The following is a 17,341-nucleotide window of genomic DNA, read 5'->3' as shown; positions in this document are numbered from 1 at the left end:
GTATTTGTTTTGTAATATTAACTAAATATTACTTTGTTATATTTCTTCAATTCCTCTCTCTTGTTAATATATGTGAATATGTGCAGCTGTCTAATGGTATATGTAGAGAATGGGTTCCAGACCCACCCCCACAACCTGAATACGCAAATCTGTACACGCCGAAGTCCTGCAGTTGTTGCAGATCCCACCAAACAGTCAGTCCTCTGTATATTCAGGTTTCACATCCTGTGAAAATTGTATTTTCGGTTGGTGTTACGCTGATAAAAACCTGAATATTAGTGGACCCGTGTTGGCCAAGGGTCATGTATCTACATGTGTATACATACCGACACACACATACTCATACATGTGCACTTGTTTCCTCAACTGAGACATTAGGTCCCTTTATCCTTAAATAAATCAGTGTGAATTTACTAAGGTTAAAGATAGCCTCTTATATAATCACAGTATAATTATCACACTCAGGAGACTTAGCCCTAAGACAATATTAGTATCTAATATACAATCCATTTTCAAATTTTGTCAACTATCTCCCAAAATGCCCTTTGTGAAATATTTTTTTCCCTGAGCCAAGGATCTATTATCATAATATTGTAATCTATTACCATGCAGCTAGATGTCATGTGGTTTTAGTCTCCTTTAACCTTTAAGAGTTCTTAGCTTTCCTGGTGTTTTATGACTTTTTATAGAGCACAGGCTAACTGCATCATAGAATGTTCCTTAATTTTCACTTGTCTGAAGTTTCTTTACTATTAGATTCAGGTTAGGCACTTGGGCAGGAATACTACAGAAATGATTCTCAGATAGAGAAACGCATTCTCAGTGTATTATATGAAGATGCACTGAGGTATGCGATGTCAGTTTATCCCATTATTGGTGACAGTAACTTTCATCACTAGGTTAAGGTAGCATCTGCCAGAGTTTAACTATAAAGGTATCCTTTTGCCCTTTAAAATTAATAATTGTGAAGAAATGCTTTGTGTAAATATCCTATTCCCTAACATACTTTTACTTGATGGTTTTATATTCCAATGACGATTCTGAATCAATATTATTATGCGGCTACAAAATGGTCATTCTTACATGCATATACATTTATTGGTTGGCATTCAACCGTAAAGATCCTCTTTCCCAAAAAGGATATAAATATATTTATTACCACTGAACTGTACACTTAAAAAGTGGTAAAGATGATATATTAAAAAAAATTTTAAGATCCCCTTTCTGTATTTATTATTAGCCTGCACTTAAAAACTCTTATTCTATTCAATGGACTATAATTCATCATTGTCACTATTTATTGTGATATTCAAGTTTGCCATATTTAGCCAGTTGGCACCTCTTCAAACTGGCTGTTGCAGTGTTGAATTGGAATTAGAAGTATCAACGTGGGCTGGGTGCAGTGGCTCACGCCTGTAATATCAGCACTTTAGGAGGCCAAGGTGGGCAGATTACCTGAGGTCAGGAGTTCAAGGCCAGTCTGGCCAACCATGGCCAACATGGTGAAATCGTGTCTCTACTAACAAAAACAAACAAACAAACAAACAAAAAATATATATATATTAGCTGGGCATGGTGGTGCACACCTGTAGTCCCAGCTACTTGGGAGGCTGAGGCAGGAGAATCACTTGAACCCGGGAGGCAGAGGTTGCAGTGAGCCAAGATCATGCCACTGCACTCCAGCCTGGGTGACAAAGTGAGACTCTGTCTCAAAAAAAAAAAGAAGTATCAGTATGATCTCATCCATAGTGTGTTAAGCCTCCTCCTCATTCTCCCTCCACTGTCTCTGCCTACTCAAAGGGCCTAGAAATAATGACCAATGTAGCCATGACCACAGCATCCAAATCTTAATTTCTAAATAGCATTCCCCACTAAAAGAGATCAAGACTTCTTAGAGAAAAAGCTGAGGCAATGAAATTACAAAATGAACAAACAAAAACCAAAACTAGGAACATTATGTTACACCAGAAAATAAGGAACTGCTAGTAAAAAAAAGTGATACATTCACATCTGATTTAATGATTTTAACTGCTACATAAAACTATATTGCAGGATAAATCTCAATTTATTTTCCATTCTGCTTCTGAAAAGCATTTCAATTTATTTTAATAATGACACAATTAACATCCACACACCTGTTTCTTTTGTACATTTATGAGAATTTACCCAGGGCACAAAAGGCTTGTTTTTTCTTCCCCAGTTTATCTTATATTTCATGACCTGTCTGTTTTTAAACTCATTTCTTCTACTGAGTGAACTAAAAAGTGTCATAGTTTGAGTCCTTTCTTGTTTTACTATTAAATTTCTACCATAAAGATGTTTATCAAGCTTTTTGATCAAGGCTACATTTTTCCTTCCTAAGCTTTTATTATAGTAAATGAAAACATATGTAAAAATAGAGGTGATATAATGAACACCCATGCTCCCATCACCCAAATTCAGTAATTAACAACTCATGACTCATCTTGTTTCCTTGAGCATCCATGGCCCTGGTGGATTATTCTGATGACTGCGCATTTTAGTTTTCCCTTTTTGTATTGTATCAGTCATTGATAGCGGCAGTGGGGACATCAAAATACCAACTGGTATCATCTTAGCATCACAATCTATTTAATTTTTATTCTTTTTTATTTTATATTTTTAAGAGATGGGGTTTCACTCTGCCACCATGCTGGAGTGCAGTGGCATGATGATAGCTCACTGCAGCCATGAACTTCTGGGATTAAGCAGTCCTCCCACCTCAACCTCCCAAGCAGCTGGGACTAAAGGCATGTGCCACCATGCCTCTACTTTATTTTTAAATGCTTCTTTTGAACTCCAGCTTTATTCCAGAGCCCACTGAGCAGAGCTCTCAAGGATTTAAAGCTCCAATAATTATCATATTTTGGCATAATACCACATATATAAGAAATACCATGTGTCAATCATAATGGGAGTAGAAATGCCAATCTTCCATGCACAAATCTTTGCAAATTCACATATGTTATTATGTAATTTATAATTTAAATTATGCAATTTAAATAATTCATTCATTCATTTAACAAATATTCACTGAGTGATTACCACATTTTAAGAATTATTTCAGGTGGAGTGAACAATTAAAGTAAGGTCATTCCATTTATATTACATACACAGTACATATATATTTAAAGGCTTTCATAAATATTTATTTGATCTTAGTTTATATAGTGCAGCTATCTGTATTAGCAACATCTCATAAAAGATGAAACTTAGGCTCAGAATGAAAAGAGATGTACCAGGGACACACAGCTAAGTAGTAGCTCATTAAATTACCGAACAAACAACAGAAAAGAATATTCGTTAAACGAAGGTATTTGTTATAGCTACCTAGTAGCAAATATTAGGAAATATATTCTCAGAAAATGTCTTTTTTTTTTTTTTTTTTTTTTTTTTGAGAGAGTATGTGTCTTCTGTCAGGAAGGAACAGCTGAAAAAAACTTCAGGGAAAACTGTTAAGCATTTAAATTGATTCCATTACATAAAAACAATCATCAAACAACCCTGAAAAAATATTTACACACGTGTGATTTTACTGGGTTTCTATGTTTGTTTACATTTTAAGACAGCAGTGACACCTAAATAAAACAAAAACCACCAATATAGAAATACAATATAAACCCAACAAACTGCTAAAACTGCATGCACTTGTGTAAAGAAGAATAAGGTAAAAAGTAAAATTAACGATTGCTGGTAAAAACTCAGGTGACTTTGATGCACGTTAAAATGGAGAACTACTACCACAGCCATTTTAACTACTTACCTCTTGACTTTATCATAGTTCTCTTGGCGGTAGTCACCTTGCTGAATTAACTGTTTTGTGTCTGCTAATTCTAAGGCCAAACGTTGACATCTAATTTGAACTTCAGAGTAGTTTTTTCTATCTTCCTCATATGTCTATAAATCAAAAGAATAATAACACATTTCAGACTAAACACTTAAAATAGTTGACCAAATTCTGTATTGAAGTCTTCTGTCAAGCTGTGATTGTCCTTGTAATTAAATAACAACAAAAATTCCTCGACTTTTAAATTTAGTAATTTTTCCCTACTCAAAGGCAAGTAATCAAGTTCACAGTGGTCTGTAAACTCAGTTGTTTAAAACTTAACCTGTTTTTCAAATTAAAAAAATACAACAACTATGTTTTAGTTACTAGGCTAAAACATAAATGACTACAAATATTAAATGGCTTTTAAAAAACATTTACTGAGTTACTACTATCAGATGCTAAAGATACAGAAGTGAATAAAATACACTTCCTGTTCTTGAGTTTACAATTTAGAGATGAAAAGTCATATGGATATCAGTATCTACAATGAAAAATCATTACTGAAGAGATTAATCACGCAGTTCCAATTTTGGTATTCATCAAAAAAGGAATCGTGTGACCCTCGAAACACATCTTTACACTGTTCTTCCCTCTACTCTCCCCATGCCAGCAGCATGTAAGAAAGGCATTGCTGATATGGGAAGAGCAATGGAAGTAAAAACCTTAAAGTTGGTCACAAGGTTCTTTACAATCTGGTGCTGCTTACTACAAGCCCCATTTCTCACCATTCCTAATATTCACACTTCACCTTCCAACCCTAATGGAGATCTGAAGTTCTCTGAACCCACTAATGCTTCTTCTAACCTGTTCCCACTGCCTGAATACCTGCATATAATCTAAATGTTGTCTCTTCAGAGCACTGATCTCACTGTATCATTACCATCATATTAGTTTTCTCTTTATCTCACCAAAGTGTAAACATCTTAAGGGTGGGGATTTTGTTTTGCTCACTGCTGGACCTCCACCACTTTAAACATTGCCAGGTATATAATAAGAATGAAATAAAGGCCAATAAAGAAATGATTAAATATGGGAAGCTGGGAGGGGAAGGAGATGGGACTAAATTCCTACTTATTTTCCTTCTTTGAACTCATCAAATCTTGCAACAAATCAACTCCACCTTCAGAAGCTGGCATGTTAAATGCATCCTGTGTTAAGTCATTACTGCTTAAGTAGCTGACCAGCTAAATCAGGTCCTATTCACTCCACACATACTGACTGGATCATTTCTGTGTGATTGGTTCTGAATGAGGCACTACAGATACAAAGATGAGTAAGACAATTCTGTCCTTTTTAAACTACTAAATATAACTTTGATATTTCAGTCCCCAAATTTCTATCGAAGGGCTATTTAAAAGAAGAAATTATGGAAAAACTATATTCAGTGTGTTTTGCTTTGGTATGGTATTATGTTCGTGTTCTACACTGAAGTTTTCCATGAGAATGGAATGTTACCATGGTACTTATTATGGGATTACAGCTGAGGATACGCTATCACCTCCTGAAGGATCATCACATACATCATTTCGGACCTAAGTCCTACAAGAATCTCTAGTTCTTCTGAAGAACGCGTTACCCTTCTAAACACCATTAATCAGGTCACTGTTTTGGAGGAGAGTATAGTGTTACGGCTAGGAAGGCAAGCTCCAGAATTCAACTGTCTAAAACTGAATTCCGCAGTAAGACTCTGCGCATGTTAGTTTACCTCTCTATTCTGGTCTCCTACCTCAGAGTTCTCGTGAGGCATATATCAAGTAATACATGTAAAGTACTTATAAAAATGCCTAACATAGTAAATGCTGATTAACTATAAATTAATATTGTTAGAATGCTTCCTCTTTGCTTTGGCTTCCAAAGAGATCACAGCCAAATTAACAGTTCAACTTTAATAACTGTACAAACGCCATGACAGAATTTGGAGGAAAATAAATACAAGGAATATAAACATTAAAGGATGGGCAAAAAACAGATATCCCAAAAAACCCAAAGGAGTATTCGCAGAAACAATGGGTAAACCAGGGGTGTGTGTCAGGAAAAACAGTGGAAGACAGTGCTTTGAAGCAGTCAATAATATTGAGAAACACTACTGATTGGTACTAAGAAATACTACTGAGAACCAACAAAAAGCCTTTAGAGTATTCAGGGGTAGGGGCAGAAGGTGGAGTGCCAGGGACTAAAACAAATATATCTAAATACTCAATATGTGCTTGTTTTTGGCTATTTTATATACATTGTCTGACATAATACTTAAATTTATGATGGGATGTAAAAATTATCCCCAGCTTCACAGATGAAAAAAACTGAGGCTTGGAAAGTCTCAGAGCTCCTAAGCAGTAGAGTGAGGACTCTAACCTAAGCTTGTCAAATCCAAATCAGTAGGCAACTCTTTCTACAGTTTAACAGTAAAAGTGGAGAAAATCTAGTAGCTAGAGAAGAAAACAGGGTCAGTGAAGGTTTTAAAAGATGAAACAAGCTTGAAAATATTCAAATATTGATAAGAAACAACTAATAGAAAAGATGAATTACTGTTGGAGAAAAGGGGGCATAGTCAGGGGAATGAAGCATACTCCTGAAAAAGGCTTCAGGATATGGGATCCACAGCTTAGATGTGGAGATTAGTCTTAGATTAGAGGCCATGTTCATCAAGGCAGGTTTTTTTCCAGCTGATACAGAGTATTAACAACTTGAATATTTTAGATAGCTCTTATCAATTTGCTACAAGCCACAGCCTACTCTTACCCTAAGGCTTCACAAATTTATATTATCCACCTGGTTTCTAAAGGCATACGATTTTCCCACCCCTTGAGGGCAAGACTCTTTCCATTATAAACAGTAAGAACAAACAAACCAGAATGAGTGCAGATGTGAGTAGATTTGGTGGAAGGACACTGTGGGAGTTCTCATCTGAGGATTTCCACTTTCTCTGTGAAATGAAATGCCAAGTCATCTGCTGAATGTGACAAGAAATCTGGAAAACTGGAGATGTAAGAAGAGTGGCTGGTTGCCTTAGTAACCTCTGCGAAAAATGAGAGAACTAGAAATAATAGAATTATGACCAATTGTGTGGGTCCATTTGAGGCTGATATCAATAAACTGACAGTGCTTGTTACTGCTTGTGTGATTTTTGCCAGTAGTGCTCAGCTAGAAAAATAAAGAGTTCAGAGTTTTTCAGTCTGATTTGATAAAAAGAAAGCTGGTAGAGGAATTAGAGGATACTGGAAAAAAAAAAAAAAAAAAGTTTAAGACTGATAACGTGGTGAGGGAAGAAAATAAATTTAGGAAAGGATTGATAAAGAAATAAATAATATGGATTGGAAATTCTGTTAAACACAAGTTGAAAGCAGACAATGGGAAAACATAAAAATATAGGAAATAGGATGTTTAGTGGATCAAAGTGAATTGATAACTTCAGAAGTAACTCAGTTCTGGGTGATAAGGAACCAAATGTGGGCTATAAGACTGAGTGTTAAAGTGGAGAAAAGGCAATCACTAGAGATGAGATCAATAAAATTCAAGGCCAAGGCTACAGATGAATTAATCACATAAGTAACCTAGGTAGCAGCTGAAGTGGAAAGGAAGACTAAATCTAGAGCAAGGCTTTCATTAAACAAAGAGGAATGTCCCAGTGGTCTGCAAATGAGAAATACTGTAAGGTGGGGTATCCAGATGACGAGTTCCCAAAGAAGCAGTGTTTTCTGTGAGTGCAACTGCAAAGATCTAAAACGATAAAGATAATCTGATCCTGAAATATTCAGGATATTCAGAGAGCAGTTCCATAGGAGAATATACAGAGTGTAGTATTATTCATATTATATATATAGCATATATATCATATATGTATATATTTATAAATCTTCTTTAAATATAAATACCATGTGCAAGTATAAACAGAAGCAAGTATAAGCGCAGTATAGAAATGCATATATTCGACCAGCACTTTATTTACAATTTTTCAACTGGAAAATTTCCCCTTAAATAAAATCATTACTTTTGTATTTTGAATTTAAAAATCTCCTGCACTTATTGTGAGCAATTAAAATAGAGTAAGACATAGCATTGGAAACAGGAAAACTAGCATCTTCCCTCAAAATAAACCCCATGACTATGTAGAACTATGGTTAAAGCTATAGAGAGTAGAAAAGACTATTTTGTATCCTCCTCTGCATCCTTCCGTGGCTTGAGCTTAGCATCAACGTTTGTGGGAAGACTAAGCTCCAGCTCTAACCTAGAGTTTATCCTATTTTTTTCACAACACCTGATTCTTACCTGTCAGAAAAATGTATCACATGTGCTGTGGGCAGCCATTACTTGTCTCCCACATCGTAAGAAAAACTTTAAGGAAGTTTTCTATAATCCTAGTAACTAATACTCTGCCTATTACATAGAAGGTTTGCAATTAATGTCTGCGGAAGAAGAGGAACAAAAGAGGACATTAAATAGACTAAAACAAAAGAAGCAAAAAAAGTAAACTTTTCAAACATAAAGAAATGGACACATAAAATTTCCAGTCATCAGCCCTTTCTAACAGAAAATTTCTACATCATAGTAAATGGGCCAATAACAGTCAAGTCTCAATGTCTGTTCTCAATAAAAGGCAATTACTATGGATGTAATGAATTTCTAAACTTCATTGAAGTCTTTTGTCTCTCCCATGATGTAAACTGAGAAGAAAGCAGTAACCTATGTCTCAAAATAAATCTTTAATAAATGAAGAACTCCTGCCTGTGTGGAGGACAACTACAGAAATTGGAAATAGGATATAGTGACATTTACCTTAAGGTTCAAATCTGAAGCAGTTTACATTGGACAACAGTTCACTGAATGGTAAGAAACAGTTGGTTAGCTATTCTGGAAAACTAAGAATTCACTTGTCAGAATTCCCTCAAGTTTCACATTATCAATAATCTAATCCAAGCAATTAAATACTCAAAAGAACAAGAAACCTAATTAAGCTTTGACTGCTATAGGCTGTCCCTTGAAGTCACAATGAAGTTTGTTTTGCTGCCAGAGACAACTCTTGTCATAGTTAAGATCTTCAAGAAATTTTTCAAAAAGAATTTTGACTTCTAACGACAGACAAAATCTGAAGTGGTAAAGTCTACTATGCGTTAAAATGAAAATCTTAACAATTTCTATTACATGCTAAAATTTCAACTATATCCATTTGAATAAATGTGAATTCAAATAAATATTTAAGGCCTTTTTTTTGAGACAGAGTCTTGCTCTGTCACTCAGGCTGGAGTGCGGTGGCGTGATCTCGGTTCAGTGCAAGCTCCACCTCCCGGGTTCATGCCATTCTCCTGCCTCAGCCTCCCGATTACTACAGGTGCCTGACACCAAGCCCGGCTAATGTTTCTCTATTTTAGTAGAGACAGGGTTTCACCGTGTTAGCCAGAATGGTCTCCTCGGTCTCCTGACCTCGTGATCCACCCGCCTCGGCCTCCCAAAGTGTTAGGATTACAAGCGTGAGCCACTGCGCCTGGCCGAGGCTTTTTTTTTTTTAAAGAAAAAAATAATTCCGTATTTTTTTTTTTTTTTTTGAGACAGGGTCTCACTCTGCTGCCCAGGCTGGAGGGCACTGGCACAATCTCGGCTTACTTAGAGAAAGGGTTTTGCCATGTTGTCCAGAGTAGTCTTGAACTCCTGGACTCAAGGAATCCGCCCGCCTCAGCCCTGAAAGTGCTGCGATTACAGCCTCCCAAAGTGGGATTATAGGCATGAGCCACCACGCCCAACAAAACTCAAGAATGAAGAAAGGTAACTTTCATCACATGTGGTGGACCCTAGATTGGAATAACAAACATGGGTTCAGATTCTGTCTCTCCTACTTATTGCTCTAGCAAGTCAACTTTTCTGGATTTACCTGATGCTTCTGCAGAGTGTGTACACTGATTCACTGGCTCATTTATTTTTATGTGGTCATTATTGTATTACATACTCTATTACGAGTATTAAGACATCACCCCCTAGCTCATGGGTCTAGCAGACTCCACCACTGCAAAATGCTACACTGATGTACTGGGAGGCAACTTTTATAGCCAACATTTTATTCAGCAAACTACCATAACAAATTTGAAATACTGGCTTCTCAACAGGCATTGACCCAAATATGTTTGAACCAAACAAATTTAAGTCTTAATGTTAAAGAGACCAAGTTGCTAAACTATCTTAAAAGTATCACTTATTAACCCCCAAATTTATCAATGCAAGAAAAGTATGGTTTCCCATGCCTTTTGAGTAACTGAGATAAGCCTTAACAGTAGTAACAGTGTGATGGTGCATGCCTGTAGTCCCAGCTACTCAAGCGGCTGATGTGGGAGAATGGCTTAAGCCCAGTAGTTCAAGGCTGCAGTGAAGTGTAATCATGCCACTGCACTCCCGCCTAAATGACAGACTGAGAGCTTGTCTGGAAATACAGATCAATAAAAATTAAAAAGTATTAACAAAGTTGATAGAAAGGATAAAGTCCTATACCACACTTCTTCCCTCCAACAACCCCTACAAATTATCAGGAAAAAAATGAGACTATAACTTAACTACATTTGATTAATATGTTAGTCATAAAAATTGCTATTTTAATGAGCTTGTCTTACTTAAGGTATGATGCTTCCATGTTTCAAGATTTTAGTTTTCTTCATATGAATCAATTTATTTTCTTGCTAGAGATGAATGTGGGGGGAAATATTTCATTCATAAAGTAACAAACTCATATGAAGAAAGCGATAAAATCTTAAGTGTTCAACACTAATTGCTGTTGCATCTGATATGTCCATATGTTCATGAAGCTATTCCCCCTTAATTTGCTGATGCAATGGATTATGCTTTCTGTGCTGGAATATATTCTGTTTAATCATAAGTATTATTCTTTTGATACAACGGTAAAGTTCATTTGTTAACATTTTATTTCAAATTTTTACATCTGTAGTAGTCAGTAAAATTGGCCTTAATGTTTTATTTTGCTTTTGTAGTCTCTTTCTCGGAAATTTCTTTTTCAATAGTTGGTAGAGTATAAGTAAGTGGAACTAGCTGTCTCTTTTTAAATCAACTGTGAACCCATTTGGGGTAATCTATCTGTGAACCTGCTAGTAATTTTATCAGTTGTACACTTTTACTCATTTTTGTAATACCTCTATGGTAACTGTTCTAATTCAAGTTCTCACTTCTGTCAATTTTAGTAAACTATATTTTGTTGGCACAATCACTTTCCTTTCTGTTTTCAAGCTTATTGCCACAGAATTGTATTTTCCCTTACTTCACGTCAATTAATTCCAAACACCTTACTTCTACTTATCTTTTTCCAGCTTTCTCAAGATGAGTACTACATGTCTTTATTTTTTATCTGTTTTTAAATAATAAAGGCATTTCAAGGCTATAGATTTTCCTTTGGCAAATCTAAAGATTTCTTTTTCCTTTAAATCTTTTTAAAGATTTAAATCTAAAATTTAAAGATTTAAATCTAAAGATTTCCTTTCCTTTAAATCTTTTTAAAGATTTCCTTTCCTTTAAATGTGTCTAAGAATTTTGATCCAAAAATGTTCTCATTTTAATTGCTTTCAGTTTTTCTTTCCTGTTTGATCCAAAAGATATGTTTCTAATTGCCACGGAAGTTTATTCCTCCTCACCTTTTATCTCTGGTTTCACTAAATTATGATAAAAAATAGAAACTATATAATCTGTACTTAAAATTTCTTAAAATTATTTAAGTAATTCTTTTTCTTTTTTTTTTTTTGAGACAGAGTCTTGCTTTGTCACCTAGGCTGGAGTGCAGTGGTGCAATCTCAGCCCAATGCAACCTCCACCTCCTGGGTTCAAGCAATTCTCCTGCCTCAGCCTCCCAAGTAGCTGGGATTACAGGCGCCTGCTACCACGCCCAGCTAATTTTTGTATTTTTAGTAGAGACGGGGTTCACCATGTTGGCCAGGTTGGTCTCGAACTCCAGACCTCAGGTGATCCATCCGCCTCAGCCTCCCAGAGTGCTGGGATTACAGGCGTGAGCCACCGCATCTGGCCCATTTTTCAATCTTTATCAATTTGCATTAAGCATATTTCCTATAAACAAATAGAGATGGGCTTGGTTTGAAGGTCAATGTGAGAGTCCTTCTTTTAACAGAACACTGTACATCCATTCCCTCACCTAGTGGAGGCAAAGGAGACTTTATCCACCTTATTTGGGGTGAGGAGTAAAGGGAGTAATTCACAGATTTGTATAGGCCGAGCTCTGCTGACAATCTGTTCTGCTCTTGCTTGGGGCTCTCTCACATTTTCTAGGCTTTCACTCAAGTCAGGGGAGAGAAATCTCAAACTTTGGTAGCCTATCTCCAAGACGGTCTCTATCGACTTCTTCCCTTGTATGCAGGAAGCTATTTTCTAATTAAGAAGTGCGTCTATTCCTCTTAATGATCTGCTTAACCAAAAGAATGTGGGAGAAGCAATTTTCTGGGATTTTGAAGTTACATCCTAAGAAGTCTTTAAGTTTCGTCTGAGTTTCTTGAATGCCTGCTTTGGAGGAGGCCAGCCGCCATGCCCTGAGACTGCCATGTTGAAGGACGCCTAAACTGATCACATGAAGAGGTCAAATGGAAAGGGAGTGATGTTTTGGTCATATCATCCTGGCTCCAAACCGGTGACTAAAGAAGACTTCAGATGACCCCAGTCTCAGTGAAGTAAGAAAAACTCAGCTGAACCTAACAACCTTCAGAGCTGTGACAAATAAATTATTTTGAGACAGCAAGTTGTAGGGTGATTTTGTTATGCGGCAATATGTAACTGGAACACTAGCTTTCCCAAAGCCCAAGACTTCCACTCAGATCCAGCTGCCTGCCAGAAGACAGCTGAGAGAGGGATAATTTGAACTGGAAAAGAAAGAAAAAATGAAATGCATTCACATTTTCATCCCCTAGAATTCCTTTACTTCCTCCTTTCAACTAAGCCTAAACAGCAATCTTATTCTATTCAGTAATGTTGACTATATAATTTAACCTTAAAACAGTAAAATTAGCAGGAGTTCATTTAGTTTTGAGTTTGGCAAGACTATGCTCAGTAGTGTGATGACTATATTGTCATCATTTTTCTCTATTTGAACTGTGAAACTTTTATTCATAGTAATGCATGATAGCACCTGGCATTTATCTGGCTGAAATACCTATCCTACAAATTAAGTTGATGGCTATTTCTTTCTTATTTTTCTTTTTTTCTTTTCTTTTTCTTTTTTTTGAGGTGGAGTCTCACCTTGTCACACAGGCTGGAATACAGTGGTGCAATCTTGGCTCACTGCAACCTCTGCTCCCCCACCCCTACCCCAGGCTCAAGCAATCCTCCTACCCAGGATCACAGATGTGTGCCACGACACCGGGCGAAGTTTTTGGTTTTGGGTTTTTTTTTTGGTAGTTTTTTGAGACAGGGTCTCATTCTGTCACCCAGGCTGGAGTGCAGTGGCACAATCTTGGCTCACTGCAACCTCTGCCTCCCAGGTTCAAGCAATTCTCTCACCTCATCCTCCCGAGTAGCTCGGACTACAGGCCTGCACCACCACACCCAGCTAGTTTTTTGTATTTTTCAATACAGATAGGGTTTCACCATGTTGGTCAGGCTGGAGATTTTGTATTTTTGGTAGAGACAGGGTTTCACCAGGTTGGGCAGGGTGGTCTAGAACTCCTGAGCTCAAGCAACCCTCCTGACTCGGCCTCCCAAAGTGCTGGGATTACAGCCGTGAGCTACTGTGCTTGGACAGTTGACTACTGTTTTTTTAAACTGTCATCTGTGGTGCTAACGCCATGACAAAATTAAATGCAAACATGGGCAATGACATCATAGTGATAGTACTCTATTATAAATTACTCATCGTGATGAACCATCATATGCATCTATTAATTTCTGAGGTCATTAAAAAAATTAAATCATAAAATTAAAAATTATCAAAAAGAACTCTTAGATACTCCAAAACATATCTGTGGAATCTGGCTTGAGAAACACTATGCAGATCAAGAGAACGAAGTTATCATGGTATCTCTGGATTTAAACCAAGGTATTTGGTTAAGTTTCCTCCTGAGTTTTCCCCTGCCATAATGTAGTGATACACCCTTTTGGCCACTGGGTTCAAAATTTCATCTCAAAACCCAATAAGCCCTTCAAAACTTGCCCCTAAAATTTAAAAGCTCCTAGATTTACTAAAGATTATACACACAGTAGCAAAGGGAAAAAAAAGTCTCATTACTCTTTAAAAGATTATGTCTCTTCATACAGCATGTATAAAACAATCAGCTAAATGAAGCTTCTTCCCAATAATGTCATACTTAAAATTGCATTCATTTTAGCTTTCCCATGAATTTTTTCGCCTCATGTACTTTTATCCATAAGTCATTTGTGTTATTTGTAAAAACTTAACAGGTTTGTGAAGGAGCAATTTTTTAGAGATTTTAGAGGTATAGGCAAGAGATGGATTTTAGTAAGTCCAAGTTGTAACATAGTAGTATGTGACTCCAATTATATTCTTGAATTTGTTAAATACATTAAAATATATTAATTTTATATTGGAGGCAAGAAATGGCATTAATATATACATTTCTCTCTCTCTTTTTTTTTTTGAGACGGAGTTTCGTTCTGTCACCCAGGCTGGAGAGCAATGGTGCGATCTCGGCTCACTGAATCTCCACCTCCTGGGTTCAAGTGATTCTCCTGCCTCAGCCTCCCAAGTAGCTGGGACTACAGGTGCCTGCCACCACACCCAGGTGACTTTTGTATTTTAGTAGAGACGGGGTCTCACGATGTTCAGGCTGTTTTTGAACTCCTGACCTCAGGCGATCCACCCACGTCAGGCTCCCAGAGTGCTGGGATTACAGGCATGACTCATGGTGCTCAGCCAATATATAAATTTCAAATCGTGAAATATAATTAAAAATTTAAGGTTATTTTAAAATCTCAATAAGTTAACAAAAATAACTTTAAAAAATGATTTGTAGTCATGATCCATGAACCTGCCACATTAGAATCTTGGGTTGTTTATTAAAAATTGAGGTTCTGGCCAGAAAGCAGTGGCTCACACCTGTAATCCCAGCACTTTGGGAGGCCGAGGCAGGTGGAGCACGAGGTCAGGAGATCAATACTATCCCGGCTAACACGGTGAAACCCCGTCTCTACTAAAAAAATACAAAAAATTAGCCGGGCATGGTGGCGGGCACCTGTAGTCCCAGCTAATTGAGAGGCTGAGGCAGGAGAATGGCGTGAACCCGGGAGGCGGCGCTTGCAGTGAGCTGAGATCATGCCACTGCACTCCAGCCTGGGCAACAGAACAAGACTCTGTCTCAAAAAAAAAAAAAAAAAATTGATGTTTTTAGTTCCACCTCAGACCAAAATAGAACCCATGTCGGTGGCTATGAATCTAAATTTTAAGCAGTGCTTATGCACTTTAAATTTAATATAAAGAGGCAAATCTATCACCGTTTACTAATAAATCTGTTAAACATTCTAGTATAATTATAACTGATGGGTATCTTCATAAAGATGTACCTTATAAAGAAACTTTAAGCTCATCACTTGGATAAGATAAAAAGAAATCTCAGAAAACAGTTAATACCCCCTAAAATACAAAAATTTTAATAAACAAATGTTTCATCAATGAAATAACTGATTTTCATACAAATAAAATTCACTGAATTACACATGAATACTTAAGATGAACCTCAAGATAATCTTGCAGAATTTTTTAAAGAATGTAAGTTTCAAAACAAGGAAGTTATCTTGACAAAACTCTTCTTGCTTCCTAGTTACCAAAGTTCTCATAAGAGAAAAATATTTCACCATTTCCTCATGAAATGTAATAATTTTATTAAGTGTGGACTCACTAATGCCTTACACTGTATCTCTAACATGACATCTTTTTGAAATGAAAAAGCACACTGAACTAACTCTATAATGGCAAAACAGCAACACACAGCTGAGTTGCATGTGATCAACCAAAATTTTGACCTGCTAATAGAGAAAATTCATAAGTAGGAAATAAAGTTATCTATAAGCACTTTTACAAACATAAAGTACCATACACAAGATCATATACATAATATAGCTCAAAATATGCTAGAATTAAACTACATTACTGGCACTTGTAAATAAACTCCAGACTTGAAGTAAAAGATGAGCCCTATTTTCCAGTGTTATAATAGTATCTAGACGTTATTTCCAACTAACTAAAGATCTGGAAAAAATTACAAAAGGAAATCCCAGAAATCCACTAAAACTGCCACTTCAGAAAGAGTAATTTCTTTTTAAAGGTCAAGAATCACATTCTGGCCAAGTGCAGTGGCTCACGCCTGTAATCCCAATACTTAGAGAGGCCAAGGTGGGAGGATCGCTTGAGGTTAGGAGTTCAAGACCAGCCTGAACAACATGGTGAAATCCCCTCTACTAAAAATACAAAAATTAGCCAGGCATGGTAGCGCATGCCTGTACTCCCAGCTACTCAGGAGGCTGAGGCAGGAGAATCGCTTAAACCCGGGAGGCAGAGGTTGCAGTGAGCCAAAATCATGCCATTGCACTCCAGCCTGGGCAAGAGCGAAACTCCGTCTCCCCCCAACCCCCACCCCTCCAAAAAAAAAACCTTCTATTAAATTTCTTTAACAGTTTTCATCTCACACAAACAAAAGCAGAGTCAAATTAATTGTGTAATTGTGTGGCTTTAATGATTTAATGTGGCTTTAACAGAATTTAAAATCCTGAATGTTTTTGGTTTAAACAGAATTTAAAATTCTCAACATTTCTGGTAGGCATAATTATGAAATTAGTGCAATAACTGAGATATATCTGAATACATATTATGGAACACAAATTTTTGTTTTGATACTCCATTCTCCAAGTTCTAAATATATTAAATTTTACTAGAAAAAGATACTATCTGGTTGATTGCAGGCATTTTATATGAAATAATGAATATAAATTAAAATAAGGTAACTAAATGTAAAGCTTTGGGTCTCTAGGTCAAAAATAACCAGAATTTCCAAATAGCCCCCAACAGGTTTAATTTAAAAAAAAAAAAAAAGATGGACATATACTGCCACCAAGTGGTGAAAAAAAATTAAGACCATTTTGGATAAGAGATCCATAAAGTAAAATGGAAAGATTGAGAATAATTTTTTTTTTCCCAGATTCATGAACTTTCTGTAGAGAATAAACTTTTAAAGCAAAATGGAAAGTTTGTTTTCTTAATTGCCGGTCTCAAAACTCTGAGATATGCCTAACAAATACCTTAGTTTCTCTTAGTAAACCACTATGGAATCGTCGTTATTGCATCATTTTCAGCATTTAGGTGAGTTTCCTAGTATTTTTTGTTTTTGTTTAGTAGCACTTAGCCTGAGGCCAGTCCCATTCTGTGCCAGGTTGGATGGATCAAGGTGCATCAGAAAATCTTTGGTCTTTCTAGGTTGGAGAATCAGAAGACAGAGTTTACGGGAACTGCAGCTGCTCTAAATGAGGAGGAAATTTCAGAGACAGCCAGAGAGGGGA

At 36.5% G+C, this 17,341-nt stretch overlaps 1 protein-coding gene across 1 annotated transcript in view; it reads right to left on the bottom strand.

Moving 5' to 3' along the window:
* Nucleotides 1-17,341, bottom strand: part of PIBF1 (progesterone immunomodulatory binding factor 1) — a 238,480-nt gene that overhangs the window by 191,502 nt on the left and 29,637 nt on the right. The window contains exon 6 of the mRNA XM_025363989.1: nucleotides 3,782-3,915. Within this exon, the coding sequence (XP_025219774.1) occupies nucleotides 3,782-3,915 (134 nt within the window). The remainder of the gene's footprint in view (nucleotides 1-3,781; nucleotides 3,916-17,341) is intronic.

Source organism: Theropithecus gelada, chromosome 17 (assembly GCF_003255815.1).
Source record: "Theropithecus gelada isolate Dixy chromosome 17, Tgel_1.0, whole genome shotgun sequence".
Lineage (NCBI taxonomy): Eukaryota > Metazoa > Chordata > Mammalia > Primates > Cercopithecidae > Theropithecus > Theropithecus gelada.
The sequence above is the reverse complement of the archived record's forward strand: the minus strand, read 5'-3'. Positions and strand labels throughout refer to the sequence as shown.